This window comes from Pongo pygmaeus, chromosome 16, assembly GCF_028885625.2.
Source record: "Pongo pygmaeus isolate AG05252 chromosome 16, NHGRI_mPonPyg2-v2.0_pri, whole genome shotgun sequence".
In the NCBI taxonomy this organism is placed as follows: Eukaryota; Metazoa; Chordata; class Mammalia; order Primates; family Hominidae; genus Pongo; species Pongo pygmaeus.
This window is the reverse complement of record NC_072389.2, coordinates 88,360,472-88,382,848: the sequence shown is the minus strand read 5'-3', so window position 1 is coordinate 88,382,848 and position 22,377 is coordinate 88,360,472. Positions and strand designations below refer to the sequence as shown.

The window sequence follows — 22,377 nt, the reverse complement described above, 5'->3', positions numbered from 1 at the left end:
TGGTGAAATCTCCAAATATGATGGCAGACTTGTCAATTTCTCCCTGTGGTTTTATCAGTTTTTCTTCTGCATTTTGAGGCTATTTTGACAGGTACATAAAATACGAAAATTGCTACATCCTCCTAATTAACAGTCATTTAGCATCAAGTTTCTTACTAATGCTTTCTGTTCCAAAATCCTTTTTTTTTTTTTTTGATACTGAAGCTCCATCACTTGTTTTTGGTTAATGTATACTGGCATATCTTTATCATTCTCTCTCCTTTATAAAAACTTTCAATCTTCTCATATCCTTATATTTTAAATATAATGGATTAAAACAGCTGGATATTGTTTTATTAGTTCCATCTCTCTAACTGGTAATTTTAGTCCATTTACATTTGTTGTGACTGATTTATGTGGACTTTCTTCTATCACCTTTAGAACTTCTATTTCTCTCACTTTCTAATATAATTTTAATATATCCTCCTGGGATTCCACAAAGACATATTTTAGACCTCATTCTGATCTCCCTCCCGCCACAACCCCACCAACTTCTGCCCTGTCATCTATCCTCATGTCTCTTTGTGTAACATACTGACTTACTTTTGGGAGATAATTGTCTAACCAATTAATTCTTTCTTCTGATGTCTAATCCATCCATGAGTTTTTTATTTCAACAATTACATTTTTTATTTCTTTATTTCATTTTATTCCGAGATGGAGTCTCACTCTGTCACCCAGGCTGGACTGCAGCAGCATGCACGTGCAGCCCTTGCTTCCTGAGCTCAAGTGATCCTCCCTCCTCAGCCTCCTGACTAGCTAGGACTATAGACATGTGCCCCATACCCAGCTATTTTTTTTTTTTGGTGGTGTTGGGGTATTTTTTATAGAAACGAGTTCTCACCATGTTGCCCAGGCTTGTCTCCCCAACTCCTGGGCTCATACCATCCTCCCAAACAGTGCTGGGATTACAGGTGTGAGCCACCAGACCCAGCTATATATTTTATTTCTGTAAGTTCTGTTTCATCCATTTTCTTTTCAGGGCCTCCTCATCATTCCTGGTGGTCTTACTGTTGCTCAATTTAATGAGTCCATCTTTCTTTTATATTAGGTTTCACATGTAACTATTTTCTCACAATTCTAATATTTGAAGTCTGTGTTCTGTATCTGATAATTCCAAAACCTAGTCTTTGGGAAACATATTCACTGTTTCTAATAATTCTCAAATATGTTGAGTTGAGACTACTTGAATGCTATGATTTGACTGAATTCATATTTGCCTGCTTTTAATCTTTGGGAATCCTACAGGCTTAAGTTAGAGATGTTTTCCTACAAAAAGTATCTGTGTCTGCTTCTGATGAGAGCTGTGGGTACAACTAACATGAGACCACTTTACCATCATGCATAATCCTGACATTCTCTTGGATTCTCTTGGAGCATCTCAGCATTACACAAGGTTCTTAAATCTGGCTCCCCAACCTTGCTCATTTATACACAGAAGACTAGACTGCTTAGTATAGGTGGTGACTCAGTTCCTGCTACCCTGGAAAAAACAAAACAGATCTCTCATCTGAATGTCATCACAGACTAGGAAATTCTGAAGGTGAATAACTAGAGGATGTAGGCAGCAGGGAAAGATAGGTGTCTTTCCTGACCATAGAAATAGGTCAGAAGCTGCCCTAAAGGCTGTGTGCTACAGCATTTCAGTATTTAGCTCAACTACCATTCCCTCCACAAGTGTGAGTGGAAGTTTCTTAGAGCACCATATTGCCTTTAAACAAAACCAAATTTTTGCTCAAAAGTCATGGTCATGGAAAACAAAACAAAACAAAACAAAAAGCCCTCTGGCTTTGGAAGGCTTTCTCAGTAATGTCCTAGAATTAAGGTTACAGCCTGCATTTCATGTTAACTGAACAGAAAACCAGCCTCCAACATCCTTCTGCCCCATGGCTTGCTCTCAGCTCCTCTTGGTTGGGCCTAGGGCAGCCAGACTGTCTGGTTCCAATCCTTGCTCTGCCACCTGTGACCTTGGAAAAGTTACCTACCTTCAGTTGCCTCATCCATAAAATGCAGATATTAATAATACCTTCTTTTAAAGTTATTAAGAGGATTGAAAGAACTAATAAAAAGTAAAAAATAAAAAGACTTGGTAAGCATAGGCACAGAGGGAAAGAAAAAAAGTAAAAATAAATAAATAAAAAGACTAGTGCCTAGCACATAAAAGTTCATCAGGAATTAATTCTATAACATGAACTCAATTTTGCAAAACTTCAAAGTACCTATAACTTTTACTACGGTATACATAACAATAATAAATGTACAACTGTAGACATGTTTCTCTACAGTAAATATAACAAAGACTAAACAATCAGATACTAAATCATTAAGTGATTATCAGTTAGTAACTTTAATTTTCTTGTACTTCTATATTTTCTATAGATCATCTTTGTAACAAAAAGAAAACAAACCAAATGAAAATGAAATGAATTCTCTCAAAAAGAATTAAGACAGGAAGAAGGCTCACAAAGTAACATAAAATATATCTTATGGTTTATGTAAAATTCTTAATAAAAGTACCTTCTTTGCTCCAAGCTGCACTCTGGCTTTGCCTTTGACTCAGGTGGGTTTTATTTGCGTGATGACTGATTCTATCGAGTAGGCACTGCTTCAGCCCTACAGGAAGAACAAAACATCTCTAGAGCACAGCAGCGTTCCTGATTCCCACCTGAGAAGGCCTAACAAATGGCATATAACTTAACAGCAGCAGACCAGTGTTAAAAAGTCTGGAGTCAAAGGGAAAAGGTAAAATTGGAACGTTTCCAGAATCTCACAAAAAAACAACCAACCGATGTTCTAAGTGCCCAACATGAACAAATTAGAACCTTAAATAAAGGTTCTGTTAATGCCTATCCTAGTATAGATTCAGCACCAAGTACGATGTTATTTTACTGGTTTACCTTTATCTTTTTTTTTTTTTTTTTTTTTTTTGAGATGGAGTCTCGCTCTGTCACCCAGGCTGGAGTGCGGTGGCGCCATCTCAGCTCACTGCAAGCTCTGCCTCCTGGGTTCACGCCATTCTCCTGCCTCAGCCTCCCAAGTAGCTGGGACTACAGGCGCCCGCCATCACGCCCGGCTATTTTTTTTGTATTTTTTAGTAGAGACGGGGTTTCACCGTGTTAGCCAGGATGGTCTTGATCTCCTGATCTCGTGATCCGCCCGCCTCAGCCTCCCAAACTGCTGGGATACCTTTTTCATTTTTGAAAGTAGGAGCTACAAAAAACAAACAAACAAAAAAAAAACACTAAAATGTCTTTAAGAGAACCATCTACTTACAATCTAACTTACATAATCAAAACACTCTATTGAGGGTGAAAATAGAGTATAATAAGAAAATAATCACCTGTTTTGTGAGAGGTTCCATACATAATGCTCCTCCACCCAATACATACCTTAAAAAGAAAAAAGGAAACATACAAAATTATCTTGAGAATTATTCCTGCTTAAACAATTTCCATGTGGCATTATTAAGAAAGTATGTACACAGTAAAGATGATAAGAGAACATGCAAGCATGAACATACTTGTTAGAGATAGAGGACTATGGGTAATTTAAAAATTCTAATGGTATTACTCTTATGTAATTGCTCTGAAATTCTAGTCAATTGTTTGAAATGGCAATCAGAACAGAATACTTTGAAATTTTTATGATGTCAAAAACTAAGAACGTGGCCCTAAATATTCCAAAGAATAGGGGCAGAAGACCCCATTTCCTTAAATGGCATTTGAGTGTTCTTTGCAATGGAAACTCCCTCCCTCCTGTGATGGCCAAGAGTTTTTCCTCTGACAATGGCACTGACCTTACCCTATCCAAAATATGAACATCTGCATGGTTTCATGGCTCAAACTGTTCTTATCCATTCTGTTGTGAGACTCAAATGGTTCACACCATGCGGCTCCTCTCTGGGACTCCTCAAGTCCTTTCTAGGTCTGAAGACTGTTCTCTGAACCAAAGACAACTTCTGGGGATGTACCAAATCTCCCATTAGAAAATTATTTAGATCAAGATGTTTTAACCTTTTAACTCTTTCTCAAACAAAATAATTTCATTTCTCCTCTAATGTTATTTTAAATTTCAAAATACCCAGATAGCATGCCTAAAGTAAAATCAAGGGAATGACAGTTTTAGAACAAAAACTGTGGTAATTGTGAAAACACAAAAGCTAAGACCACTGATTAGATCTACGTAGACACCAAGTCCACCACAAATGGTTCTGTCCTCCAGGGATCTGCCCACACCTTTCCCTTGCATGAGATTCCTTCTGCTTCCTACCCTTCCAAATGCTGTATTTCCCCCCCCAGAAGACTTGCCAAGACCACTCTAGCTTGCGCATCTTCCATTCCAGCTAACCAAAGGCATCCTTGCATTGACTAAACCGAATTATTTTGCAGAGAAGGCCTCTAAGAACTTCTGCTGTAGACCATTCACCTTAATAATTGTTATCATGACATTATTCAATAATAAAATGAGGGAAAGAAGTCCTCTTTAACTCCCTTGCCCTGGAGAATCCAAGCAAGTGTCTTTCCCACTTGCTTTGCCCAAATCCTGGGAACTTTCGAAGTGAAAGTTTAATGGAAGGAAAAGAAAATCTAAAAGAAAATTAAACTCAGGTAAAGCATCATGGGATTAAAAATTTTTATTCTTTGTGTATTTGATTTCTGAAACATAGAAATCTATCTCTCACTCCTTAAATCTGCCACTGGGCTAAGAGAGTATTGTATATAATGTGCACTCATTGATTTAACAGAATTAGAACATCCAGGCACTCACTCGGATTTTGGTTCCACAACTGCTCGAAGTCTAGTCATTAGTTAATGAGTTAACACCACACTTGATCTTCAAATTTTGGAGATGCTGATGGTAGGACAGGAACTTGTTTTGGGAAAAGGAAGTATATGTTAGACATTGTTACCCATTATCCAACCATCACCACCTTTCCTTTAAAGTACCCCACTCTTCCTTTAAGGTTGCAGAGTCTCAGAAAGTGGGAATAAAGGAAGTTTTTGCATTTTCAGGTGAAAAGACAGTACATTTGTACAACCACATAATACCTATGCAAATGTTTGTCGAAATCTAAACAGAAGACAGAAGTAGTTCTAGTACCTTCACTAGATAAGTAAGATAAGTAAATTCTTCCTTAATATACACTTTCAGCAGCGTTGACACCTAAAAGTGGTTGACTCTACTACTGTATTAAATGACATTCATTTTGTCAATATGTGTTCCAAATTCTTACTGCTCTTTGTCTCCAAAGGGGGGTTCCTACTGAATATTGAGACAGTTCAAGAATACTAGGGAGAAAAATTCTAATAATTGAAGTAAGGGTCATCTAAGGATAATATGCCACATATACAGACACAGCAATATTTTTAACTTAAAAAAAATTCAGTTGTCAAAGCTGTACAGCAAACACTATCCTAAGCTTAGCCTCTTCAGGCATTTGCTGTATAATCACTTCAAAGAAAAGTCAGTCACAAAATGCCACATTTTGTATGATTCTATTTATATGAAATGTCCAGGATAGGCAAATCTACAGAGATAGAAATTAGATCAGAGGTTTCCAGGATCAACGGTGGGGGAGACAGGCATAGGGAGTGACTGCTAATGGGTATGGGGTTTCTTTTTGGGGAGAAGAAAAGGTTCTGAAATTAGGTAGTGGTAATGGCTGCATAACTCTGAATATACTAAAAACCACTGAACTGTACACTTCAAAGGGTGAGGCTTATCATATAACAGCTGTATCACAATAGTTTAAAAAATATTTGGGTATGTCAAGAAATAAAGAATAGGATCATAGCTCAAAGATATGGGATATAAAATAAATGGAACAAAACTGCTCAATAATCTATCTAGAATCACAAAACGCTTAAGCTTTACCCTGACTAAAATTGCAAGCCTGGTGTTTTATTGGTATTTCACATTTTTTACTTCTTCCTAAGTCAGTCAGTAATTCCTCCTCCTCACTTAATAGCTGACTATGAAGACCAAGCCACTTTGACTCCTTCTCCAATGAGCTTTCACATTTCATTCCTCCTTTCACTCCCATGACTAGCACAGCAATGCAGGTTCTCCTCACTTCACTCTAAGACAATAGCGGGCCCCTCAACTACCGTCACACTCTTCTAGGCTCTGTGAGCACAATGTGCCTCATATTCTCTTCTGCTGTCACCAGATTTATTCTAAAACAGTTTCTTCACTGTTACTCCCCTGTTTCTCAACCAGTTACATAGAAAGATGAATATCCAGGGGTAACAGTTTACTTACCTGAAAAAAAAAATCTGTCACCAATCCACAGAACTGTTTGAATACAAAATATTACATCCGCAATATTTCCTACAACTCTTCTACATGAATCCTACCCTCCTTGTGTTATAGCTCAAATTGGTTTCGTATACTCTGAATCCCTCATTCTCTTTCCTAGATACCTGATTGTGTTTATTCTTCACCTATGTAAATAATTTTCTTGCAACCTCCACCAGCTGACCAAACCCCACTCACATTTCACTGCCCAGCTGAGATCCCATCTACTTCATGAAGAGCAACTCTTTGCAGCTTTAAACCTCAGAGAAATTAAGTCCATGCTTAGCTTTTCTTTTTCTTTTTTGTTCAGATGGAGTTTATCTTTGTCACCCAGGCTTGAGTGCAGTGGCACAATCTCAGCTCACTGTAACCTCTGCCTCCCGAGTTCAAGGGATTCTCCTGCCTCAGCCTCCTGAGTAGCTGGGATTACCAGTATGCACCACCACATCTGGCAATTTTTTTGTATTTTTGGTACAGATGGGGTTTCACCATCTTGGCCAGGCTGGTCTTGAACTCCTGACCTCAAGTGATCCACCAGCCTCGGCCTCCCAAAGTGCTGGGATTATAGGTATGTGCCACCGTGCCTGGCCCACGGTTAGCATATGATAATCAATGCGGTACTTACAGTTCTTAGTACTTTTAATCTCCTCTTATATAGCTGGCATTTCATATAATGAAAAACACTTTACTAGGAATCAGAAGATTTATTTGGGTAAGTCACAAGCTGACTTATTATTCAAATTACTCATCCAAATAATGAGGACCATAACACACTGTGGCAAAAAAGAATCAATGAAGAAACTATGTAACAGATTTTAAAACTGAAAATGGCATGATTCATAACTTCATGTATTTGTCTTGATTCTAGGTGGTATACTAAGATCATAAACTTACATCCTTGGGATTCTTACAACAAAATGTTGAAAAGCTATACTGGTCTATTTTATAATCACATTTTAAAATGTTTTCATACATTTATCCTGAATTTGCAGATTTTTATCCAAATCTTTTCTTTGATCTTTTTTTTTTCTCAAATAAGATTCTGAACAAAAAATGACCCGTTTTCCTTTCCCTATGCTTATGGGGATATTGAGTCAACATACACAATTTTATAAACCAGCAAATAAAACTAAAGCACAATACTTATGTCCTTTCTCCCCAATCAGTAAGGGCTTCATTAAAAAGACATTTTAACATTCAACTATGAAAAACAAAAGAACTATGGCTTGGTGGCTAGTAAAAGGCTGCTGTAGTGAGCAAGAGACACAAGGGTTAAACATTTACTATTTTTCAGTCTTGTGTTTATTTTGCATACGTAAGTATTTGGCTGGGTTACCTAACACTGAACTTCCAAAACTGACCATTAGGTTTTATGCCAAGAGAAGTACTTTTTATAGCAATTTTACTGCCAAAACCAAAACAGCCTAGAGAAGCTTTAAAGGTAACAAAATAGTACACAATTCTAAACAAGTCTGCTTCACACCCAACCTGGGACTTCCACTCACCATAATAGTATATTCGTGATCAACTTTGTAACAAGCTGTCAAAGGGAGACCTCTAACATCTGCTCACCAAAGAATCACTTCAGCATGTCCTGCTCTGCAGCAGAAAATGCATGGGGATCACTCAGAACTCCGGATTTCCAACAGAGCAGCATTTCCCAGAGAGTAAGCCAGTGGACACCATCCTCTGAGATGCTGTCAGGAACACTAATAAACAAATTTGGGAAAAATATAAAATGGCATTAAGGCTCCAAGAAACCCTTTGGTAAAAGACATTTTGAAGCTGGCTTCCCTAAAACCTTGCAATCCCCACAAAACAAATATCTATTACCATACCACTATATTAGCACTCACAGAACATTTGGGGAGATATGGCAAAGATTAGGCTGCAGGAGTCAGGTAAGTAAACTCTTAAAACACAATATTGAAAAAAATAGAAATTTAAAAATTAAAACAGAAAAGCAAAAGATAAGTAAATAAATAAAAAATTTTAACAAACAACATTGGGCTGGACAAAGTGGCTCAGACCCATAATCCTAATACTTTGTGAGTCTGAGCGGAGTGGATCGCTTTAGCCTGGGAGTTCGAGACCAACATGAGCAACATGGTGAAACCCTGTCTCTATCAAAAATACAAAAATTAGCTTGGTGTGCTGGCATACGCCTGCAGTCCCAGCTTCTCACGAGGCTGAGGTGGGAGGATGGCTTGAGCTTGGGAGGCAGAGGTTGCAGTGAGCTGTGATTGCACCACTCACTCCAGCCTGGGGCAACAGAGAAAGACCCCGTCTCAATAAAATTAAGTAATTAAATAATAAAACCAATATTCCTTTACTGTGTGGGGAAACTCAAAATGAGCTCAGCACATCCATATGTAATACTAAGGTTTTTTTTTTTTTAAACCCACACATCTTGTTTCTCTGAGCTTTTACACATGGATATCATGTCCAGATAACTATTCCGTAGTATCAACACCACAGTTAATATGTATTCTGATTATGCAGAATGATTCTTAACAGGATCTTAGCCCCCAAAACACATACATAAGTATGTAAAGCAAATACAACTAAAAATAACTGTAGCAACAAAGCTCTTCTGGAGAAAGTTCTGAAGTCTGAAGTAGTCAGTCACTCATATTTTTACCCTAAATGCAACTATTACTATCTCAACCATAGAAATGATCAAAGTAAGGGCTGGAGACATTTAAATTTTAATCACCATAATGTGGATTATGTCACATAATGGAATTAGTCAGCTGAGTGTCTGAAAATCCTCAAGTTACTTTAAATTGCTCACACTTTGAGGGTCTACAGAACATTTCATAACTAACCTAGCAAACTGTGATCTTTTCCCCACTTCTGTAAGACTTCCAATCACAAAAAAGGAGCAATACAAATTTCAGTAAATCTGCATGACAATTACTATTTGATTCTACTACACTGCAACTATCACCTCTAGAAGTAAATAGCCAGCTCCATAGGTCCATGAGATTTCCCATGATTATTCCTAGAAGTACTAATTAGGATCACAGGTATGTGGGGGACCACTCTGTAATCATAACATTCTCTAAACCTTCAATCACAATTTACATTTGAAAAACCTTTGGTTTTTATGATAAAAAAGTATGTATGAATATATATATGTGTGTGTGTATGTGTAAATCTGTGTGTGTTGTGTGTGTATATATATGTATATATATACATACATATAACACTAAAATCTCTACCTATCAACAACATAATGCTTTATAACCAGTGGTTCCAGATATAGGCCCCAGAACAACAGTATCAGTTTCACCTGGGAACTTCTTAAAAATGTAAATGCTCAGGCAACACCACAGACCTACTGAATCAGAAACCCTGGGACTAGCTCTCCAAATGATTCTGGTGCACACTATATTAAAAAAAGAAAAAAAGTAGCCCAGGCACAGCAGCTCATGCCTGTCATCCCAACACCTGGGGAGGACAAGGTGGGAGGATCACTTGAGCCCAGGAGTTCAAGAACAGCCAGAGCAACATAGTGAGACCTCATCTCTACAAAAAAATTTTTTAAACTAAAAACAAAACAAAACAAAAAAAGTACATTTAAAGTAATCACTTAAACTTATGCTCCTGAGAGAACAGGTAATACCACTCAAACAGATGGAGGATCAAATGGAAAGTTATCCTAAAAAGCAAATAAGCAAGTTTAATTAATTCTAAGAACATCGTTAATACTGTATACTATTTAGAAGATTTTAAAAGAATCTATAAAAGACTATGTACATTTATTATCAGATAATGGGTGAGAGTCATAAAGGTAAAATTAGTACAGAAAAAATGAAATGAAAACCAAAGCAAATAAAAGTGAAGTTAAAATCAGGCCCAAACAGAACAGTGTTATGGTAAACTTATGAAACATATGAAGGGGTTCCACTTCAATAGAACTATATAAAGGAACCATTCCAATAATGATAGACTAGGTAACTTAGATCAATCCTCTCACTGAGAATTAGAAAGGTGGACAAAATGTAATGATTACAGGGCTGAGAAAAGGGAATAGCAGAGAACAGGGTCTTCTTTTTTCCCCCTTGGGTTTTCTTCCAATGACAGCAGAGAAGAGGTTAACAAGCTGAGCTAGAACTCACAGCCTCACAGAGCTCACAGGGAGATAAACATTGGAGCTCAGCATCTACCGAGGAGAGGCCCTAAGTCTCCCACTCCTTAGGTTGGGAACCTGAAGAACAAACTGCAAATTGCCCCGACAGGGAATGATGGCCAGCTTTAATCATCTCAATCCCTGATTGTTAATTTCCAAGCCCCTGGCAGGGGAAATGTAAATCCTCTCTGGAGAAAATATCATCCAAGGCTTCAAATTAGCTCTACAATTTTTCATATATAATGTCTATCACTAAAAATAAAAAGCCACGAGACTTAAAGATGACACAACAGAAAACAAGAGAAGCAAACAACAGACACAAAACCACAAGGGATCAAGATAACAGAGTCAGCAGACACACTTTAAAATAACTCTGCTGAACATGAGCAAGGAAAGACAGGACAAGACTGAAAACTTGGCAGAGAAATGCAAATTATAAAATGAATCATATGAAATTCTGCAATTTAGAACTACCAAAACTGAAATTAATAACGTAATGGGTAAGCTTAACCACAGCAGTAACCTAGCAGAAGACAGATTCAGTAAACTGGAAAAAGGTCAGAAAGACAAAAAGGTAGAAAATTGAGAAAATAAAAGACAATATATTGAAAAGTTTATCACATATGTACAGCCTTGGAAGAAAAAAGATGGGACAGATACAAGAGCTGAAGATACAGTTGCGGAGAATTTTCCAAAACTGATCAAAGACTTCACAAGATTTAGCCACCATAAACACTTCAGGAGAAACAATGGAAGCTAGCTTAAAAGAATGATATCTTCAAGGTGCTGAAAGAAGGAAACTGCCAATCTAGGGACTTACACTCAATGAAGATACTCTTCAATAATGAAATAAAAAATAAGGATTTTTTTCTATCTGCAGACTCACACTAAAGGGAATACTAAAGGATATTTTCAGACAGGAGAAAGAGGATCCTACATCAAAACGTGGGGACTCTATTCCATAAGCTCTGTACCCCGGAACTCAGGAATCAAGATTTTACATAAATAAAAAGAGTTCTTCAGGGAGGGGAAAATAAAGGTTGAGGGTGACTGGTAAAATGAAGTTTGAGTTACCTTAGTATATTTTAACTAAGAACGAGACTCTGAGGCTCTACAAGGATCTCATGAAGTTATCTGATTTCCCATTTAACATCTCAGCCTTCTAAGTTATTCTTAAAGATGAAGAACATTCTAGTTTTCAAAGACTACATCACCAGATGGGTCTAAATAGTTACAAGTCACTTCCTTACATTGAGTTGAAAATCACCTCTTTGTAATTTGACTTATTAGTTCTAGTTTTATGCCCTGTCTTCACCAAAAACAAATAAAAACTAATGCTTCCATATACATACTCCTTCAAATAGTTGAAGACTATCATGAACCAGAACCCCCATGTTTTCCTCTCCAAATCCACAATTTCACCAGCTATCCTAGGACATGGAAAACAATCTCTTCCCCATCCTGGCTATTATTCTCTAAATGAACCTAACCTTATCTAAGTAGACCTTTCTTAAAGTACTACCTCAGAATTCAATTCACTAATTCTGATGTTGCCTGTAACATCAGAAAACGACTTCCTTAAAAGTACAGCAAGTTGGATTTACCAAGTTGCTGGCCAGGGCACATTCCCTCCTGCAGTCACTCTCATCTTTGTGTTATACTTTATCTCAAGTTCCATTTTGCTTATTATTCACAACTCTCAAGTTGTCACTGTGGACATCAGAGGCCATAAACATATTGTTCTGGTTCCTTCCTGTAAATCTTTCTGAGTCATAACTGCTATTCTCCAAAGTCTGTGAATCCCGATACTGATAACTTGGCAATTCAGTTTAAGGTCCTCTTCAGAAGGTCAGTTAGCTCAAGGCAATCACATTCTTCCCAGGCCTCTTAAGAAATACTCCAACCCCAGAAAAGGCCCTTCTTTCTGGTATCAGGAGCCATGGGCCAAAAACACAAATCCAATAGCATTTCAGCCATTTACCTCCCAGATCATCCCCTCCCTGAAGTTCTAACTACAGCAGGAAAAAATAATGAAAACACCACCTGCAGTCACGAATCCTCCAGTTTCCTGGCCAAGATGTCATATTCCCTTCAAGATACCTCCCAAAGAGGACACGACAAGGGAGGGGCACAGAGGGTGCTACAGGTACTGAAAAGATTCTATTTCTTTTTTATTTTTATTTTTTGAGATAGAGTTTCACTCTTCTCACCCAGGCTGGAGTGCAATTGTGCAATCTTGGCTCACTGCAACCTCTGCCTCCTAGGTTCAAGTGATTCTCCCACCTCAGCCTTCCAAGTAGCTGGGATTACAGGCACCTGCCACCACACCTGGCTAATTTTTGTATTTTTAATAGAGATGGAGTTTCACCATTTGGCCGGGCTGGTCTCAAACTCCTGTCCTCAGGTGATCCACCTGCCTCGGCCTCCCAAAGTGCTAGGATTACAGGCTTGAGCCACCACGCCCAGCCAAAGGTTCTATTTCTTAAGTTTGGTGTTGCGCATGTGTTCATATGATGTAATGTTTTTTTTTAAAAATGGTATCTTCCTTTTTTTGTGTGTGTGTTTTTTTTTGTTGTAGGCCTACGTGCTTCATTCGTTCACCCATATGAATCCGTAAAGAAGTACCCATTAGCAACTTCAGTCAATATATACTGGATTCACACTTCAGGAAGACAACACAGTTGACAACCACAACAGTTTCTATAACAAAATTGAGAGAAAATACTAACATTAGGGTCATTTCAAGAAAGTTCAATCATAAGATATATCCCCAAGGAAAAATATACACATGAAAAAGCTAAGTAAGAAGCTTTTAGAAAACTACTACCATCCTTAGAGTAAGTACAACAAAGTATTCCTTTATGTCTTTGTTTTTCATCAAAATACTTCATATAGCCATAGATTTTAAACCATTACATCTTATCTAGATTCCATATTAGATCATTAACATTTTTTCTAGATTCCATTGTTATTCTTTTGTAACCTTTATTTTTGGTATCTTAAAAGTACTTTATTAAATATAACACATTCAGAAAAGTACACAAAATATACCTTAAGGTAGACCTTAACAAGTTATTCTAAGTTATTTGCCCATGTAACCACCAACCTGGTCCAGAAATATATTCCAGCCAGTATCCAAGAAGCCCACAGATGTACCTTTCAGTTCACACCTCCCTACCTCCCACCTAGATGGACTCCTTACCCTACCCTGTGTGTAATCACCTCTTTTTTCTTGATAGTTTTACTGCCCAAGTATGAATCCATAAAGAAGTGTTTCTCAGTTTTCTTTTCATTTATGTTCTACGGCTGTTTAGGGGGCAGCAGACCATTATAATAGGTCAGACTTTCTTTCACTCTAAGGACCAATTTTCACTCCACTGCAGGCGATATTGCCTCCGCTAAGAATCTATGCCCTAACCAACATTAGTTTTGCCTATTTTTGAACTCTATATAGAGGAAATTGCACAAAATAGGTTTTGAGGGTCTGGTCTCTTTTGCTTAACATAGTGTTCAAGATTTGCCCATCTTGTCCCACATGACTGTAAGCCATTTTATGAACACCACAATTCTCCATTTTATTGGAATGAACATTTGGGTTATTTTCTGTTTGGGGCTATTATAAACGATGCTGCTCTGAACATTCCTCTGTCTCCTGGCACCTGTGCACTCATTTCTTGTGGAGTATATATCCACGAGATTCCTGAACCATAGGGTATGAGTATCTTTCACTTTACCAAACCGTTTTCCAAAACACTTGTACAAATATACACCCCCATTAGAAGGATATAGAGTCTCATAACAATTTTCTTACCTTAAAAGATAACCAAAATGTCTCCTATCCCTTCTTTTTAAGATCTAAAGATCACTGTGCAAAGGACTATCAGGGTCAACCCTGAGAATTACAAAACAAAAAACAATTCAAACAAAAAGATTATTATTATTATTATTATTATTTTAACTAACTCAAAAATGAACCCATCTGAAAGCTAAAATAGGGCACCTAGGATAAGTTCCAGAAAGAGGAGATCTTAAGCTGCTCTATATCCCCAGGAAAAATAGAGGCCACTATAGCTTCCAGCTCCTTTAGAATAAATGTCCCAAAGAGATCATAATAGCCTGAATCTAATCTAATAAGGGGGTTCAGAGTTTGGAGTCATTCTAAAGGAAAACAGTCACATGTATATAATTTTCTCAGGAATTCAAACACAGTTTCATATGCTTTCCTAAACTTGTATTACTAACCAAGGTGTTCAAGGAGAAAAATTTGCCATGGACGGAACTGTCAAAAGTTAAATCACTAAAAAATCGGTATTTTTCTACAACTGTCCTATATATACATATACAATATGTATCCCACCCCCACTCTCCCTTTTGTTTTGTTTTATGATACAGGGTGTCTCACTCTGTCACCCAGGCTGGAATATTAATGGTGAAATCACAGCTCATTGCAGCCTTGACTTCCCCAAGCTCAAAAGATCTTCCTGCCTCAGCCTCGCACCACCTCTAATAGCTGGGACTACAGGTGTACTCCACCTATATATTTTAAAAGTAATAACATTAACTACCTCCACAATAAGAGTTGATTATGTTGCTTTCAAAACTGGGGGAAAAAATCACAAAAATCAACTTGGCAATCATTCTCTGTATAATGAAATGTATTACTCTTATTTACTTATCAAGCAATATTGCTCAAGCTTTTTGCCAGAAGATAAAAATCAGGTAAATGTTCACTCTATCAGGAGGATGACCAAAAAAATTCCAGTGGACCTATAAAAACAATTTCTTTAAATCCAAAAACAAGCAAACTCATCCTATGTTACCCCCTACACCTTTTGGAACTTGATTGCATTTGAGTTTCACAAAATAAAGCTAGTAAACATCTCCATTTCTGTCCAGCTTTAAGAAATGACATTTATAATCTGACAACAGAAAAGAACAAAAGAACAATAAGAAGAGTAGCGATTTAGAGATCCTTACCTGTCTTAAAACTCTGTGATCTGTATATGTCCCTGAGCTCTCCTATAAGTCTATCTGAAGCTTGCAAGCTTGCACTGACCCAGACACTGCAGCCGGAAACACAAAAGCCGCTGTTTACCAGGGTCTACTGAGCCAACTAATTTAAAGACTTATGGTATTTCAACCTGCTCTAAAAGATTACAGTAGCCAGGCACAGTGGCTCACACCTGTAATCCCAGCACTGTGGGAGGCCGAGGCGGGTGGATCACTTGAGGCCAAGAGTTTGAAACCAGCCTGGCCATCAACATGAAACCCCATCTCTAATAAAAAAATACAAAAGTTGGCTGGGCATAGTTGCACGTGCCTGTAGTCCCAGCTACTTAGGAAGTTGAGGCAAGATAATCACTTGAACCTGGGAGGTGGAGGTAGTAGTGAGCTGAGATGGTGCCACTGAACTCTGGCCTGGGCCACAGAGCAAGACTCCACCTCAAAAGAAAAAAAAAGAAAAAAGAAAAAGATTACAATAAAAATGGATCACCACTCAACAATTTAAGAAGTAAAAAAAAAAAAAAAAGACAATTAAATGAAGCATTATGAAGTTTCAAGAGAATATAAAACTAGACACAAGTCTGGTTCATTTCCTTTTTCTTATCACCTAAAAAACTCTAGCCAACATGTTCAGATCACCATGGACTCCACGATAGCATAGAATTCAGTGAGTCTATTCCAAACCCCAGCAATTTTTGAAAATACTCAAGTGACACAATATTAAGTAAAATAGGCTTCCATTCATAAGACTACAAGCAAGAATATTACACGGATGGTCTAGTTCACACATGAAGACACTGAGAACCATGTGTGCCTACATGCAACTGGTTTCAGTTTTTTAGTGCAGGGACTTCTCTGAAGATGAAAACACATCGATATCTTATTCTAAGACTAAATAGAAATGGAACTACTTTTTGGTCATGTGAAACTAAAGGTTTTAAAGACTGCACTAGACTTTGAAGGGGAAAAAAATCAAGTTGATAAAAATATTACCTCTTAGCTATGTAACCTTGAACTCATTTCATATCTATAAAATATGAGAAGTTTTTCCTATCTCTAAAATATAAACAGCACCTATTTCACACAGTGGCTATGATGACTAAATGAAAAGATCTATAAAGTATTTAGCATAGTATCAGTCATGCAAAATTATTCAATAATTTTTACTTGTTTTGAAGATAAACTGGAATTGATCACAAGACACAGTACAGTAACATTAATTCAAATGCTACAATCTTAGTTTTTTAAATAATCAAGATATGGGGATTAACTAAATTTCTTTGCTGTATGAAAAATTATCAATTAAATTAATATACAAATAAGATTGAAGGCGGGAGAGTTATCTATCTGATTTCAACATTTGGCATCTGCTTGCCTAACAATTCATTCCCTGTTTTGGAGAACCTGTGCCCAAGACAAAGTAACTGGTCCTCGGATATTGTGGAGTTGGTAAATGGCTCTAATACAAGGCAGGAAGCAGTCAGTGTTCAGACAATCATTTGATGTTTCCCTACTCTGTCTAAGCATCTTATGTATATACATGCATCATTTTAATTTATTTTTCATAGCAACCATCCAAAAGATATGTACTGTCTATCCATATTTTAGAGTTGAGCAAAGTGAAACCATAAAAGGTGTGTCTGTCACCAAGCTCAGTGTTCCTTTCCCATCCTGCCGCTTCACATTAAAGAGACGTTAAGTCAAGAGAGAAACATTACTTTTGGTTTGGTCAGAGCAGGATGGATCAAAGTCAGCTTCATGAAGGAGAAATAATTTGAGTTGTGTTTTGTAGGAAAGAATGAACTTGAATTTACAGATGCCACAGAAGGAAGGTAAGCAGAGAACACAGCATAGACAAGCTGGAAAGGGGCATATACAGGGATCAGCAGGTGGTTCCAGGATGTGAAGAGCAGATGAACAGGTAAAAAGTGGCTATTCATAGATGAGAAAGATAACCTTGAGAAACAAAGCATATGAGCGTGGCTAGACCTGGTGGCTCATGTCTGTAATCCCAGCACTTGGGCAGGCCAAGGTAGCAAGACTGCTTGAACTCAGGTGTTCAAGACCAGCATGGTCAACATAGTGAGACCTCATCGCTACTAAAAATCAAAAATATTAGTCTGGTGTGGTGGCACATGACTATAGTCTGAGACTCTTGGGAGGCTGAGGTAGGAGGACCGCTGGAGCCTGGGAGATAAAGGCTACAGAGCACTGTGATTGTGCTACCGCACTCTAGCCCAGGCGACAGAGCAAGACCCTGTCTCAAAACCAATAAACATATGCCTGAATCCACCACTAAGGCAGGAATGGAGGAGGAGAGCAGCTGAGATTGGCATGTTCATGAATTGCCTGGTATTAACTATAATTACTTAACCAAAAAGTCCACTCGATATATTTAGACACTTACACATTTAAATGGCCTTGCCTTCCAGTCTTCCTAATTTTCTCTAACATTGCCCAATTTTCTTTTTCAGTTCCTTCATCCTCCAACTTTTTCCCATTAATAGGCTCTTCTTTCATCTCATAGTGATCTAAGTCTTCTATATCCTGCAAAAAGAAGAAAAATATTAGCTGATTCAACCCACTTTCCTTCAGCAGTTTCTTATGCCAAAACTTAAATTATTCTTCACTCATTGGGGGACAGGAAACAGAATATATCTATCCTATGGGGAGAGAGAAAAAGCCCCCACATTCCATTCAAGAGGCTCCCACCTTTTATGTCCTGTATTTTATTTAAAAGCTAGACTCTGGGGAAAGCAGATTTAAAAGCTTTACAAAGTCACAACTATTATGAAATAAGCCATCATTTATTTATTTATTTTTATTTTTATTTTGTAAGATAGTCTCACTCTGTCACTCAGGCACAAGTATAGTGGGGCGATCTTTGCTCACTGCAACCTCTGCCTCCTAGGTTCAAGTGATTCTCATGCCTCAGTCTCCTGAGTAGCTGGGATTACAGACGTACACCACCATGCCCAGCTAATTTCTTTGTATTTTTAGTAGAGACAGGGTTTCAACATGTTGGCCAGGCCGGTCTCAAACTTCTGACATCAAGTGATGTGCCCACCTCAGCCTCCCAAAGTGCTGGGATTACCGGCATGAGACACCACACCTGGCCAAGCCATCTTTTACATATCCTCTTAAGAGGAACCTTTGAAACAGTTTAGCAGCAGGTGTCAAGAACTGTAACTGTTCATAGTTTGTTCCAGAAACTCGACTTCTAGAACTGTATTACAAGAAACTAGTCTAAGATGTAAACACAAATTTAAGCATAAAGATACCTATTTCAACCTTGCAACCACAAAAACAAACACAAAATCTGCATGTGCAAAAATAGCAAAACAGTTAACTCAATTCCATGAACTATTAAGAGGCCACTGAAATACCAACACAGCATAATTTCTCCTGTATCAAAAAACTTTGAAATGAAAAATGGATTACACAAAGGAATAGAAAGAATTTCAATTATGCTGAAATAAGCACAGAAAAAGACCAGAACTTATATTGAAATGTTAATTTCAATTAATTTTAGTTGTTATCTCTGGAGACATTTGGTGCTTTCCCCTAATTTCCAAGTTTATGGTTTTATGTCGTAAGCACCTATTGATGTTAATAACTTAAAAATAAGTTAGAAAAAGAATTTGATCTCAGGTGCTCAGGAGGCTGAAATAGAAGCATTGTTTGGGCCCAGGAGTTTGAGGCTGCAGTAAGCTATGATCATGCCACTGCACTCCACCCTGGGTGACAGTGACCCTATCTCAAAAACTAATAATAATTTCAAAAGAATTTGAATAATACCCTGCAGAACAACATCTTTATACACATCATTCTGCTCCCTCCCTTCCCATACTACCTGTTCTTACACATATACAAATATATGCAGAATTGTTTAAATCCTAACTTTTTTCAATTACCTTATATTTCTACCTCAATTGACAAAATCTCTAACGGGGTAGTTTATATTTATCTCGATTTTTTTTCCCAAGCCGGCTAATTCACCTATTTCTAGACCAGATTACTGACTACCTTCACTCAAACTCTGCCCATGACTCTGTACTTCATGGAGCTCCCTTCTCCCTGTGTGCACCTTTCAGCCCTGATCTTCCACCCACACTTGTTTTCCCCACAATGCTCACAAATGCCTTTGGCCTGTATTTCCACCTGTACCTTCAACCTCAGTCATGTTCCCATCCACAAAACTTCTCCACCTAAGTATTAATCAGCCCGTCCCAAACAGAATTCAACATATCTTTCTAAAACAGTATTCTCAGCACACGATTCCCTGCTTAAGGCCTTCTTATCAACAAACACACCAAATAGAAACATGCCTGTCTCAAATTCAAGACTTCTATCCATCTGCCTTTTCTGGACAATCTTGCTTTCCATGACTTCAACACATCAACCTTTCTTCTCAAAAGAAAAGCATCCAATGTACCCAAACACACCATGTCCAAAGTTGCTCTGGGCCTGTTCCCACATTATTTTAGGAGCCTAGAATATCTGCTTTTCACCTGTCCTAATCTGACAACTCCAAAGTCCAGTCTCCTACCTTTCTAGATTTCCCTCAGAGTTGTGGTCCCTTGTTTTTTATCTTGTGAAGGGAAAATGAAAGGGTTCATGAACTTTAGTACAATGGCTGCCTGACCCACGGAAAAGGTTTAATGTTTTCATGCAGTTTATTCCACCTAAGCTAAACTGCATAAAAACATTAAAACAGACTCTCATTCTAATTGGACAATTTTAAGAAGTATTTTACTCCCAGACTCATAAAACAAGCCTACAGCCAGGCACAGTGGCACACACCTGTAATCCCAGCACTTTGGGAGGCCGAGGTGGTAGATCACTTGAGGCCAGGAGTTCAAGACCAGCCTGGGCAAGAGAGCAAGACTCAAAATCTACAAAAAAAAAATTTAAAAAACTAGCTGGATGTGGGGCACTGGCCTGTAGTCCCAGCTACTCAGGAGGATCGCTTGAACCCAGGAGTTCAAGGTTACAGTGAGCCGTGCCGGCGCTACTGCACTCCAGCCTGGGTGACAGTGAAACCCTGTCTCAAAAAACAAACAAAAACAAGCCTACAACACTACTTTTCTAGTTCTGAAGCACTCTAAAGTACATTTTAGATTAATAATTTCCAAACCAAGAAAATGAAAGCCTAAATTAATTATAAGACCCCAAACAGAAAAAACTCTTTTAAAACAGTAGATACCATGGAATTCACATACATTCTATTTCGTCAATGCAGAGACATAGATCTTTGTTCTGAAGTTCAAATTTAAGTGCAAAGCTTCAGAGCCAGGAAACATCTAAAATTATACCCATGACTGACAACTGGCCTAGGCTCAATGTCTTTGGAATTTGCTCTACTAAATTTGCTACTGTTTGAATGTATTCCCTCCAAAATTCAAGTGTTGCCAATGTGATGATATTAAGAGGTAGGACTTTTAAAAGGTGATTAGGCCAAGAGGGCTCCTTTCTCCTTCATGGGATTAAGGCCCTTATGAATGAGGCTTCACACATTGGACTAGCTTGCTCTCCTGCCCTTCTGCCTGCTGCCATGTGAGGATGAAACAAGAAGGTCCTGAGACACCAAATGTTGATATTTTCATCTTGGATTTCCCAGACTCCAGAACTGTCAGAAAATAAATGACTGTCCTTCATAAATTACTCACTCTCTGTTATTCTGTTACAACACTATAAAACAGACTAAGACAAATTTCTTTGATGATTTTTCAGCAAGAGACAATTTCACTACTTCTGGCAAGTAGTCTCTAAAATATTCTGAAATTCTCCTTTTATGCAAACATAACATTTTTTAAACTCAGTAGTTTCTCTTCCAAAAAATAACCAAATACAGGTTAAGTACTGATTAGGATTAAATATAATTTTAGTGCTAAAAGTTAAGAGCTTTTGTTTTCCAGAAAATCAAATCCAAGAATTCAGATAAAACAATTTGCTCAAAGGCATATCATGAGTTAGAGGTAAAGCCAGAATTTATCAATTACATTCCATTCCAAATACGATGTGCTTTCAATTATTCCATATTAATAGTTATTTATAAAGGAGATTAGAGAATTACTCAAATGTCCAAAACTGAAGATATTTATGATTTTTTTCTTTTTTGAGACACAGACTTGCTCGTCCGACTCAGGCAGGAGTGCAGTGGCATGATCTTGGCTCACTGCAACCTCCACCTCCTGGATTCAAGCAATTCTTCTGCTTCACCCTCCTGAGTAGCTGCGATTACATGTGCCCACCACCGCGCCTGGCTAATTTTTGTACTTTTAGTAGAGACAGAGTTTTGCCATGTTGGCCAGGCTGGTCTCAAACTCCTGTCCTCAGGTGATCCACCCGCCATGGCCTCCCATAGTGCTGGGGTTACAGGCATGAGTCACCTCGCCTGGCCAAAATGTTATTCTTATATAAAATACCCACTTCATCCATCTCTTCTTCTTCGTCTTCTTTTGAAGTCACTTCTTCTTTTTTCCCATTCGGAAATACAGAAAGAATCTGCCAGGGCTACACAGAACAAATATGCACATTAGAAGACTGGTGTCATAGCTTTAGGGACAAACTCCCAACCATCTGTCACTGCAGTCCCACTACCAAAGAGCTTATTAAAATTAAAATGTGCATTTTTAAATCCAACTTTGATTTGACAAACAACAGTTCTCAGCTTTTAAAAATGAAACAATTTTGAACAATTCAACTTAATGGATGCCTTAGGAATAAACAAAAGCAATCAGTCAAATATAAAGCAAAACTGAAAAAAAATTTTAAAACATAATCTAATTTAAAATAAGAAAACATTTTACTTGTACGGCTATGTGCATAAGATCAAAGGCTTATTTTGTTTAAAATAAATATTCCAAACTATCAATTCCTCAAAACAGCTACCTTTTTTA

General features: G+C 37.7%; 1 protein-coding gene across 2 annotated transcripts in view; it reads right to left on the bottom strand.

Moving 5' to 3' along the window:
• Positions 1-7,954: 7,954 nt before the first annotated feature.
• LOC129013883 (ubiquitin-conjugating enzyme E2 Q2-like) overlaps positions 7,955-22,377 on the bottom strand; it is a 57,475-nt gene continuing 43,052 nt past the window's right edge. The window contains exons 3-6 of one of the 2 annotated variants that reach the window (XR_010123992.1): positions 17,883-18,022; positions 14,283-14,363; positions 13,097-13,171; positions 7,955-8,045 (exon numbers count right to left, since the gene is read on the bottom strand). Coding sequence is in view for 1 of the 2 variants with exons in the window: in XM_054450597.2 (XP_054306572.2) it covers positions 15,435-15,534; positions 17,883-18,022; positions 21,908-21,991 (324 nt within the window). In the remaining variant the exon portion in view is untranslated. Of the gene's footprint in view, positions 8,046-13,096; positions 13,172-14,282; positions 14,364-14,451; positions 15,535-17,882; positions 18,023-21,907; positions 21,992-22,377 lie in introns of those variants that run through there. The other variant, XM_054450597.2, reaches the window with a different exon arrangement.